The 12574-nt window shown below is 35.7% G+C and overlaps 1 protein-coding gene across 1 annotated transcript; it reads right to left on the bottom strand.

Moving 5' to 3' along the window:
- Positions 1-2468: 2468 nt before the first annotated feature.
- On the bottom strand, positions 2469-10907 carry LOC103960366 (15-cis-phytoene desaturase, chloroplastic/chromoplastic). The gene is made up of 14 exons (XM_009372829.3): positions 10666-10907; positions 10438-10570; positions 10170-10258; positions 9270-9327; positions 8101-8256; positions 7517-7665; positions 6532-6651; positions 5947-6160; positions 5748-5850; positions 5173-5220; positions 4557-4602; positions 4056-4243; positions 3391-3553; positions 2469-2753 (listed from the first exon to the last, which is right to left on the bottom strand). Exons 1-14 carry the CDS (start codon positions 10858-10860, stop codon positions 2691-2693), a joined length of 1725 nt encoding a protein of 574 aa, XP_009371104.1. The 5' UTR covers positions 10861-10907; the 3' UTR covers positions 2469-2690.
- Positions 10908-12574: the final 1667 nt, after the last annotated feature.

The raw sequence follows: 12574 nt of genomic DNA, 5'->3' as shown, positions 1-12574 counted from the left end.
GAATATGTAGTGACTGATAATTTGGACTTTTTGCCTACCACTAAAGCCAGCAGTTGAGATTTTTTAGGTTTTGCAGATAGAACTTGCAAGCATCTTTATCATCTTGCGTGTCTGGTTTTGTGGATTTTTTAGGTTCAAGAATTGAATAATTCAGCATCTTTATTTAGGCCCTCTATGATATGTGCTTGCGCTGTGGAGCACAATCAGCTCATAACCTTTTCGTACCTACAAATTTTGCAAGGATGGCAACAAGGAACAGTAACTTCAGCCCCTCCGACACATTGGTGTTGGAACAAACATGTTATGATGTGTGATCTACCATCAGTCTTCACAATTATGAGTGATGCCTAAAAGCCCCTACTCTGATCCCTACTTTTGTTTGATTAATCTGCCTAACTGCACCTCCGGAATACAATTAAAACCAGGCTTTCCTCACAGATTATAGCATCCTAGAAAGCTTCATTTCCCCTGAAAAGTAAAACTCTGTTCCTTCATGTCATGTTTACTGAGGGCAAACTGCCTCATCAGCATAAATTTGCTGGAAATCTCTAGGAATTCAAATGAAACCCAAAAGCCAAGTCTATAATTCTGTCCCAAGTGCAGCTTTGCTCAGGGCACGTTTAGTTGGTATGGGAAATTGTGTATGCCATAGCTAAGTTCGACGTAGGATCCCCTTACTTTTCCATTAATTGTGCGTTAGTAAAACGCGGCATATGCCGGGAATGAGAATGATGCAAACACGCCAATTGACATCAATTTAATGAAAGACCGAAATGTCACGCGTTCGAGTCATGAAAACAGCCTCTTTGCAAAGAGAGGGTAACGATTCTTACAAGAAACGCTCCCCCACCCTCGCAAAGCAGGGAACCTTGTTGGCTTAGTGTTGCCCTTCTTACTCCTCTAAAATTTGACAATAATTCAAAAAATCCACCAGCTGAAAGTAACAACTAAATCATTCATATTGTTACCGAAAATCTAAAACCATTCATTTAAAATATCTAACAAGATCATAATATGGTGAAAAATTAATGCTTGCCCAGAAATATAGACAAATAAAAAATCAGGGAAAACAAAGAGAGAATGATGGAATTACCGGTCGCTTTGGATCGCGGAGACGATAGGATTATCTGAAGGCGGAAGAAGCTTGGATATCACGGCGGCGTAGAGAAAACCCAGAAAGAAAAGGGAGCCAGATGCGATGAAAACCCATCCCCAAATCAATTTCTGTTGCTGCATTTCCTTCCACTTGTATCCTCCAGACACGTGACTCCAAACGAAACCAACAAAAACGTCGATTCTTTGGGTCTGATTGTATGAGCAGAACAGAAGTACCAAATTAGAGAAGGAAGAGAAGCTATGGTGGTGGACTGTGGCCGCAGGAGGAGGCGGAGGAGGAGGAGAAAGCTTTGTAAAGGCAGTGAAGATTCTGGGGAAGAAGCCGAGTTCACTACACTTTACGGGGTTCTGTTTCTAATATCAGCCCTTTGTTGCATCCAACGGTCATCATTTCTTCTGAGTTTTTCTTATATAAAGAATTTTTTTTTAACAAACAATACTATAGCCTAACATTATATTTGGATGAAGAAATTTAAGATTACTAAAGAATTTTAAAATGAAGGGATTTTATTTTCTAAAATTTGTGAATTTTCTTGTTTGGTTAATCCTAAAAGAACAATGGAATTGAATACCGAATTTGTTATTTTTAAACTCTCAATCATAGAAATTGGGAAAAAAAACACCTATTTACATGGAATTTAAACTTGAGAATTGAAGGTCTCAAATTCCAAGTTTTTTTTCCAAGCGGAAATTCTAAATTTGTATGTTTATAAATCCAAACAAGGGATTTGGTGCATGTCAATTTATAAATTTTGACTTTTATCCAAATTCCAAGTTTATTTCTCTCATCCAAATGTAGTGTAAGCCTTACAACAGGCTTGCCATAATAATGCAGTTCAACTTCATCTTTGGCGAGAATCGAACATAAAACCTCTCACTTACTGGTAAAGAAAAATATACCAGTAGACCGCAATACTAAGTAATTATAAAGATTTCTATTTTATATTTTCGGATCCCCTCAAATTGAGCCAGGTTTCAACTTTTTTTCAGTAACCTTGAAATTTTGAAATTGTATCAATTTTATGTCTTTTGTCTGACATATGAAATTGAAAATTTTGAAAAAAGTCCTATGATATTGAAATTAGACAAAAAGTTGAGAAGGTTAAATGTAGTTTGCCCAAAAAAAAATCGTTCGATGTTTCTGTCTATTGATATGGATCAAATGAAACTCAAGCATTACTTCATTTAGGCAAAGAATTTACAAAATTCCCTCAAAAATGTAATAGAAAAAACAGAGGAAAAATTAAGATGCAATGCAATGAATGATCTGATCGAATTTGCTAGCTTCTGACCACATCACAACTCTTAGAGCTCTTTGTGTTGCTTTAGCAAGAGCAAACTGTAGAGTAACATTTCGACAACAATTAAACATCGTCTCCACTTAATTTCTTTCTGGAATTGATTTCTTTGTTAACAGATCTCCTTGCTGAATCATAGGGATCATATTTTGTACATTTACACGATAATATCACACGGTAAACAAAAGATAACGTCATTTGTAAAGCGATGCAGTACCAAGGGGGCTGAACAGGTTTATCTTCGTATAATTGCTTAAGGGGGCATTCAGATTCTCGTCATCGAGCAGCTGCCTCAGGCAACCTTGTTTTTTTTCCCCGGGCAGCAAGCAATTCATAATCCTGCGTAGTTTAATACATGAAAGTTCAACGGTTTAGGGTACACTACATACAAGCAGAGGAGAGAACACAAATTATAAATGCTTCGCCAAGCATATAAAACTCAATGCTAAAAGGATTGGAAGGAAAAGAAGAAAAAAATTGAGGACAGAGAACATAAATGTGAAGGAGAGGGGAGAATTTTACTCCAGAAATTAAAAGAAAGAAGAAACCTAAAGAGCTTTTTTTGTTTTCTTTTTTTAGGTTTTAGCTTTATGCATTCTCTTTTATTTCTCTATCACCTCTCTCGTTGTCATCTCTTTACATTCATGAAAACAGCAGTTTAAACTCATTCCCCAGAATTTCGCCCGCTTAAGAGATTTTCTTTGAGCATCACAAGAATTATGTTATGGTAATTATAAACACAGAAAACTCAAGTCACTACCAAATACTTCCATTACTAAATAATCAAAAAAAAAAAGTAGGAAGACTTTTGTAAAATGAAGCTGCCAAAAAATGAAGGCACCAGTGATGCACAATGGACCTTTCTGTTTTTTCCACGGACCATTTTTGTAAGAAATCAGTTTAAGTAGATTCCGGAATAGATGAACAAAAGATGTTGATCATACCACATAAATTCCAAAATCATGACGGAAATTACCTGTACAATCGCCTGAGCACAAAGTTTCCCTGATAGAACCGCTCCTTCCATTGAGGCTAAATACTTTTGTTTTGTGTAATCACCAGCTAAATAGAAACCCTCTAGGGGAGATCTCTGCAAGGGACGGCAAGGTTCACAACCTGGTACAGTCTTGTAAACAGACCTGGGATATCAACGAGTCATAATTCAGTTAAAACACTAATATCCATAACCAAGTCATCCACAGGCACGTCAGGCAGTGGTTGTATGGTCAAGCCACCCACACCACCCACACCCAACCCCCCCCCCCCCCGGCGCCCGCCCGCCTGCCTCTCTCTCCTCCTCTCTCCCTCTCTTCCTAGAGCATAGTCAACTGCTTATGAATAGACAATGGAACCCCTTAGGAAGGGTAGGACCACTGAATCCAAAAAATTACAAGTAAATCAAAATCCAAGTCTTCCAAGGAATTTGTTGCCACGAAGTTTTTGTATGAAAATTAGTTGCTCGAAATTCCCATATTATATTGACAATTTAGATAGGTGGCTATTAGACAATATTTTAATATTTCTATAAAACAAGTTCATGTGTATGAAAGAGAATCCCTGCCATTTATCATTTATTTTCCATTGCATATTGCGACATGATTTGTCAGATAATATTTGAAACTTTTGGCTTTAAAGACAGACCTTGGTGTTTTCACAACATGGTACTTCAAAATCTTTGCTTTGCTTTGATCTGCAGCTATTTCGTCAGGAAAGAGTTTTGCAAGTTCGTTGAGGGTAGCATCAATAATTTCTGAATCACTACATGAAATCCATTCTTCTGCCGGTGCAAAAACCAACTCCAGCATAGATTGGTTTGGATTGTAATATTCCTGCCATGATTTACAGTGAATCATGCCCCAATCTAAAGTAAACTAAAATGCAAATAAAATCAAAAGGACTTGAAATGAGTTAATGCTTTATACAGGAAATATAAGGAAAATTGGTACAATATACGTTAATATGTTGACATCAAGAATTAATTTAATAATCGTTTAGTTTTTCTAAACTAAGAAATATATGGTTATATCCTCAAAAAAGAAATACATGGTTACAATATTACATCAATGGTAGTTAGAAGTTAGAAAGATAAACCAACAAATATCTACTGTTTCTTAATAATAAGTAATAAATAACAGATGTTACCTTACATGTTACGGACATGTCAGCATACACACTTAAAAGAGGACTTCTGCATTGGGGAGAAAAAAGACACGTCAGAAACCATACTGGGACAACAAAATAGTTAAAAGGCAGCTCTCACAAGTCATAGGCAACCAAAAGAACCCATCACACATGTTTTAATACCTCATACACCGAACAGGCTGTAATTTTCGCATTTCTTTTTACTGAAAATATTATATAAACAAACTTTTTATAACTTTGAATGTTTAGGCCTGAATGGTATGTCTTAGCATTTTGTGCAACCCTTAGATTTGGGGACCAAACCAACGCATATTATCCAAACGATCCCAACTTTGTTATTGACGATATACCTCCATTGTGGACTCAAAGATGATAAATTCTATCACCAAAAGAGAACAAACTTTTTCTAATGGTTAGGCGTGTGTGGCATGTCTGAGCATCTACACACACAGACACGTATACATATGTGTCATATACTATCAGTAATTGAATATGACTGGGCTAGTCAGAAGGTAAAGCTGAAAGCAACAAGCATCAAAGAACCATGAGATACACCCTGAAAGTAAGAGTTAGAGTAAAATCTATGCTAAACAAAACAACTACGTATGAGCAAGACCTGCTAAAAAGTAGGTGATCATATGTGTTCTTCAGCTTTCTATCAAACCTGCAATTAAAGAAAATCCATAGCATAAGATTATAACATATTACTAAAATTTTGCTTCAGTGCAACAAAGAGAAACTTCAGACTGAAATGAAAAAACAGAGAGAAACTGAGTAAAGTAACAGTTAATAGTAGGTTCAACATTACACCTCAAAATCACATTTTTGGGCCATCTAAGCAATGGAACTTAAAAGGTATGGTTTCCTTTTATGATGACTGGTGAAGAGAACTAAAGTGAGAGCCCAAAGAGATTAAAAAAAAGTACCCATGGCAGTCCCAATCTCTAGGGATAAGGCTTGTATTTAACTTAAAGAAATTGCAATGAACCTATTGAAAAATTCTCTCATTTATTGAAGAATCCCAGTTTAAAGAAGGAAAACCATAAATTGGATCAATTCACAATAGAGACCATCCAGGTTTATTTTCTGATAATGCAAGATTAAGGAATCAAGTGTGTGTATGTGTGAGAAAGAGAGAAAGAGAGAGAGAGCTATTTTTGTTCTTGTTTAATTCAGTTAGTCTCCACTTACCATATGTGAACATTGATAACTGGAACTCCAACTAGTTTCTCCAATTTCTTGAAATATGGCATCTCTTTCCAGTTTTCAGGCAATAGAAGCTTTAAGATATCAACTGTTTAAAAGAAAATCAAACAATCTCAGGGAAACTTCTTGAATATAAATTAAAGACCAAATTATACAATCTTAAATAATAAAAACTGTGCCAAACCTGGAGTGGCAAACACATACGCATCTGCTTCAATCACACTCCCATTATTTAGTACAAAACTCTTTACAGTTCCATCATTATTTAGATCAATTTTCTGTATTCGGGAATTAGTTCGGACTTCACCGCCCAATGACTGGATATGATCAACAATTGGAGCACAGAGTCTCTCAGGGGGACTACCATCCAAGAAAGCCATCTTGGAACCGTGTTTCTCCTATTCATGCGTGCAAATCTACTGGTCAGCAAGTGCTAGGTTGTAACAAAAATTTGTCCAACTAAGTAATACTTTACTGATCATCTATGTACGATAGTGCATACAGAGAAAGAACTAATCCAAAATTAAATACTGAAGTTCCGCAAGGAATGCTACTCTGGATATGTTGCTTCTGATCTGACTTAAGCTCTGAGTAATATACAAGGAAACGAAAAAGACACGATTCTAAATTTGCATTAACGGTGCATATGAAGCCATAACATTATATCATGAACCGGTTTATTTTCCTCCATACCAAGTTTACCAACATTATATGAAGGAAAAAGGAACAAGATTTTTACTAAAATTCAAGTCGGGGTAATTCAGTATACCTGAAGAAATCGGTTCAAAGCAATCAATATGCATTGCATTGAAAGTTCATCAGGGTTAATAAAGTTAAGGGCCTTTGACATAGCTATAAACACCTCAGTAGTTACTCGATCAGGTATGCCCTGTGACAAAAGGATAAATCATAAGTTACTGGTTGTTTTTCCTTGTATAAACCATCTTCATCAAGATAACAGAATTCAATCTGATCAACCAATGATACAAGATCATAAGAAATATTAAACTGGCCTGCAGAGCACCAAAATTCTATTCCAATATGCATATTAAATACTATTTTTTTGGCTGCTAGTTCTTCCAATCAATTAATTAAACATAAGTTGTTAAATCACTAAGACAAGCACAGTATTGTGTCAAAATCTCTGAGATTTTTTTCTCACTTCTATAAGTATCTCTTGCTCTCTCACTGGACATGTAATTTGTGGATTTCATTTATAATTAATTATGAGTACGTATAAGCTTAAGCCTATTTTTTGTTCAAAGAGAAAAACGGTTCAATTTTCTTAGTTTATTTCAAGATTTCAAGAAGTTTTTCAAAACTCCTACTTCTTCTCCCATTCACGAGGCTAGCATTGCCTCATTCACATCTTGACCATTATGAAACAAAAGCTGTAAATGGACAACCAGATACTAGTGCCTACATAATTTCACCCATCCATAGACTAATAATTTACAAGTTTAGCAGATCTCATTTTCATAATTTCATTGTCTATGTCCTAGTACCAGGAATGTTGACCAGATTAATATTCTCAGCATACTGTACTGAGATCAACAAACCTTGGAACAGTTCAATTTTGTGAAACTGAAGGACCAAGAAGCAGGTTTGTCTAAGCACAATCCTCTTATGTTAACTCTTTAACCTTCAACTCATTATGAGATGAGTTCATGGCACACAAGCTAGCCTAGTATCACAAACACGTGACTTGCTCAATAAAACATGCGAAAAGAACATGATCAAATATTTTAGAGTACCTGTTTCCTCATCCAGTCTTTTACGCTCAAGCCATCTTGGGCTTCAACATAAGCCTGCCCACCAAGGATTGCTGGCAGTAGTCCAATTGCAAACTTGATTTTCTCTGGCCAAGTCAGCATCTCATTGTTCTTCAATATGGCCCATATTCCTGCCAGCCGCAATAACAAGAAGATCAAAAAAAGTAACAATAGACAGTGACATGGAACACAGATGTAGATCATGAAGCACCGGTTGTCTCCAAGAATTTTGAATCGAACTTTTAAAATTGTCTTTTAGAATGTGAGTAAAGACATATTTGTATGAATATTTGCAGGGTGCCCTGAAGCTATAGTGAGGAATTACTATTATTTCATTCAAGTTTTGGTCTTTAGGTCACAGTTAATAACAAAGGGTTGGCAGTGCAAGCATTGGTTGTCAAATATAGATAGTCAGACAATTGGATAGACTAGGTATTGCAGTACTTCCATCTATGAAATCTTTTGTAATGCGTGTATAAAGCAAGGTACCTTCCCAGGAACAGAAATAATTTTCTGCATTTGTAAACAAACTACTTTCAATCTTCAAGAGGTGACTAATATCTTACCATTTATGGGTGCTGGCAGAACTTCTAGGAAATCAAACCGACTGAACTCCCCTGGCTTGTTTGGCATTGCAAATATCATAGAATGTTCCTTCCACTGCAATCGATCATTAATACCAAGCTCTCCAAACAGGTTCTGAATATTTGGATATGCTCCAACTTGCCAACACAAACAAAAAGAATTATATCATAAGACATTAAATCCACAGTGCAACTGTCTATGTAAAAGCACTAGACGACAGTAGTATACTTTTAAGAGCATTCCTAAAGCAAAGAAATAGAACCAGTTTCATTAAGCAACGTGTAAATAATGTACATTCACCTTGGACAGAAGATGACAATGAAAACAGATGTTGGAAATCCTGGGGTCTGAACCCCTACGGACGTTAGGTACAGCTACGGAGCTACCTTAAATTTTCTGATTTTGTAAATACTGTTTTAAAACCCTATCAAATACAGGGTCCCGTTCTCTTGGTCAACAGGTGACCAAGGATTCCCTTCAATTTGATATCAAGGGTTGAGATTAAAAGACAAGCACATCCATTTATTTTCCACCCTTCATATCAAATCCAAGGGTGAGTGACCATACATTTCTTAGTCACCTCGTGACCAAGAGAACATTCCTAATCAAATATAATCCTCAACATTTTGTTTCATTAACATATAGAAATGTCCACCCAGAATTAGTTTTATCCCCCCCCCCCTCTGTCGCAGCTTGCTTGTTAGCTAAAATATTGTAGTGATATATAATATTATAAATTTATACAACGGCGAATTCTTCTCCTTGGTTTCGTGAACATCTCAATCTGACTTTCACTTTATCTTTTCAGAGAAGATAATCACTTGCCAGCGTAATTACCTGACAGTGTAATTTGCTCATCATTCAATACTTCTAAAGAGGGATTTTATTTTATTTTCTATATATAGAACATAAATAGTGGACTCCATGTACCCTGGCACACTCTGAACTTTGAACCAAACACTGGAAGGAGAATAATGCAAGCTACTAACTACTAGGAATCTCATTCCCAGATTTGTTACACAGTTACACTCTATCATCCTCTCCTATACCAGCCACCCAAATGTAGCATGAAGAATCTATTTGGAAAAAGACTTCTCTATAAGTCTTAAAAAGCATTTTCGTGTAAGTAAAAAAGAATAATTAAACTCACAGAATATATGGAGGCCTGTTTCGTACCAGTCCCCATCACTATCTTTCCATGCTGCCACCTGTAGAAAAAATGGAGATTTAAATAAGCAAAAAAAAAAAAAAAAAAAAACAAAATAATCAGATTTCAGGCTTATCGAGTTAGAATGTTGATATAATTGGACAATGACCCATCTAAATGGCTGCTATTGTTAACAGCTAAATAAATAGCAGGGCACCCTTACACATTTAGGACCTGTGAGACAACACATCCCCCATCCCGACACACACACCACCACCAAGACATAAAAGTGCCTGATCAAAAGCACTCAACTCTATAATTCCCAACCCACCATCCTTCATCATAAGAAAATATGTCCTAATCAATAATGGTACTGAAAATCAGCATTCAAACAAACTAAAAAGAAAATCCATTCTGTCTTTCTTGACTAAACTATTGGGCAATGGTTTGGGAAAAAAACAAGCACAAGACATAAGTCCGAAGACAAGAAAGCACAATTATACGAGTTGTATCATAACCAAAGAAAACATAGAGCTTCATATTCATGACGTAAGACTGAAGCTTCTACTTTTGCACTTTGTCAATTTTTTTTTATGATTTTTGAGCAATTCCTAATTTAATCCTAAGTAAATAAATACTAAGGGATATGAATACCTAAACCCGAGGATGATTTTTGAGCAATTCCTATTTCAATCCTAAGTAAATAAAGTTCCTTAAGCATGTAAAACAATACTTCCCTTGTAGTCCCACTAAATTGATTATGTCTCTGTTCCTTATGTTTCCTTTGATAATTTTTTAATAAGAGATTCCAAATTATTAGCTATGAAACATGTAAGTTATAACATTTTCAAGCTAACAGCAATCTGGTTTCATAAAAGGATAAAGTTAGAGAAGCTGAAAAACCTTTCCGCCTAAAACATCTCTGGCTTCTAGTAGTATAGGTTGATGACCCGCATCCGCCAAATATTTTGCAGTTGCCAGACCAGCCAAACCTGCAAAAACACATAGAAAATAAATATTAATCCCTTAATAAAAGAGAAAATACTATATTTCGTATACATACAGGATTCCTATGAGACAAATTATAAACAGAAGAATAAAACCCAATTCAGTTCTAAGCAATTTAAGAATTGATTTTCCAAAAAATATAAAATCAGATTGAATTAATCACCTGCACCAGCAATCACAACTTTTAACGGCTTGGTTGGACGAGGAGAGGCTCGGAAAGTGGAAGAGAAGTACGCAGCTTCTAAGAAATTAGCAGTACTGTCAAGGTCTGGTCTTGGATAATCAACGCAAACGACCTGTGCGATTACAATCACACACAAATAACTTGACCACCCTTTTAACAATTCAACAATTTAGCAACAAGAACACAAAAAAATTACAGAAAACAAACCTTCAAAGGGCAAACACCATTCCTGGGCCTTCTATAAACAGCTTGTGGGCTTGAAAATCTCCAGCTCTGAGCCATAAATTCACTGCCTTTGAAAGAAAAGGCATCGCATCGGGGACTGTTTCGTTGCTTCTGAGTGTTTACGATGGTAGCTTGGCAGCTCAAGTTAGCAGCGGAGACACAAGCCCACTGCGCCATCTTATCAAACAGGTTGCGCGCAGATCAAGAGTCTCAGCCCCCGCGACGAAATGGAGCTTTTTTTGAGCTCCAAATTTGGGTGGGGGAGAGGAGGAAAGCTGTGCGAGTGCGATGAGTGATGAAATGGTGAGTGGAAGTAAAGCTGAACACATGAGCTTGTTGGCTGAGTTTTCCGTGTCATCTTTGTCCTGTTGCAAAAGTACGGGCTGGGAATCTGCCAAAATTGGCATTTTGAGTTTGTGGGTTAGGCCAGCCATGAGAATATTCTACTAACAGTGTTTAACCGTTGAAAACGCATTTTATAATGACTGAAAGCGTTTTAAAGATGAAAAAAAATTGTTTTGAAAAGAACTTGAAGCGCTTCTTACAAGAAGCATTAGTTAACACACATTGTTGAACAATTCAATCTAATACGTTAAGGGTTAGTTTGGTACTGTTGTGGTTTTGAGAAAATTAATTTTGTTGTCTTGTAAGAATAATTAATTGTGAAATTAAACAATTAGGTGTGTTGGTAAATTGCATTTCTAAAATTACTTTGAGTAAAAACAAAGGTGTTAAGATGTTTGGTAAATTTTTATATAAAAGTGTTTTTGTTTGTGTGCAACAATTAAAATGGTCTTCATTGTAGAAATTATTTATTTAATATTTATGGATATCGCTTGTGTCCCTTTGTAGGGGATTTTATTATCCTCCTACTTACTGTTAACGAACATTTACTGCCTGAACATCATAATTGGAATTGTTTATTCAGTTTATCATCATCTATATATCATATCAGCAAAAATTATTCAAGCCTAAAAGGTCTTTAAACCTAGTGTATTTACATATTGTGAAATAATTAATTGGGAGAGAATGGAATTAGGTTTTCCAATTTAGGGAAATTGGAAAACAAAACACCACACCCTATACTCCTTGGTGCTAAATTGGAAAACAAAACACCACACCCTATACTCCTTGCTGCACCTGCTGGAGGAAAAGGCCCTAGCAGTTTGTTATCTTCCTGCTTCACCAACCAGAAATTCATTTGAGTGGATAATAGTAGAGAGCTAATACATGGAAACCTTAACAACGACTTCATCCTCATAAATCTGAAAGGTTGAAATTCTAAACTTAATTTAAGTTTATGCATGTGTTCTTATTTTATATAAACACAAACACGTCGATGAACTTAGATCACGTGGATCAATTTAATAAAATTAACTGGAATTATTCTGCTAACCATGAATGTAAATTGAATTATATATGATTATGTTACCTTGCCATGCTATATTAAAGTAGCACACAACCCAATAGTGGTATCAGATCTTACATATTTTATTTTGGGAGTTTAAAAAATATTTGTATCACAATCGCAAGTGTATTTTATTTATTTTATTTTTCATGTCTCCTGATGTTAATCAACCAACGTGTTTTTTTAATTAAAATGCATGTTTAGTTCATGATTTCCACATTTGGGTTTTGAATAAATTTCGTGTTATCAAGTTTTTTGGGGGGGGGGGGGGGGGAAGCTATCCCATCATAGGGTCATCACATACTACAAGTTTTTTTTAGAATTTGCAAGGATCTTAGCCCTGGTTTAGTTTTTAAAGATGGTCCACCAAGAGAGATCGCCGATAGTTAGACTTGAATCTAAACCTTGCTCTAGTAAAGAATGATCCTTTAATTTGATCAATCCTCATTGACTATCTTACAGGGTTTTATAAAACATCTTATT

This window comes from the organism of the source record quoted next, unplaced genomic scaffold, assembly GCF_019419815.1.
Source record: "Pyrus x bretschneideri cultivar Hongxiangsu unplaced genomic scaffold, Pyrus_bretschneideri_v1 Contig14, whole genome shotgun sequence".
Lineage (NCBI taxonomy): Eukaryota > Viridiplantae > Streptophyta > Magnoliopsida > Rosales > Rosaceae > Pyrus > Pyrus x bretschneideri.
This window is presented reverse-complemented; position numbering and strand designations above follow the sequence as displayed.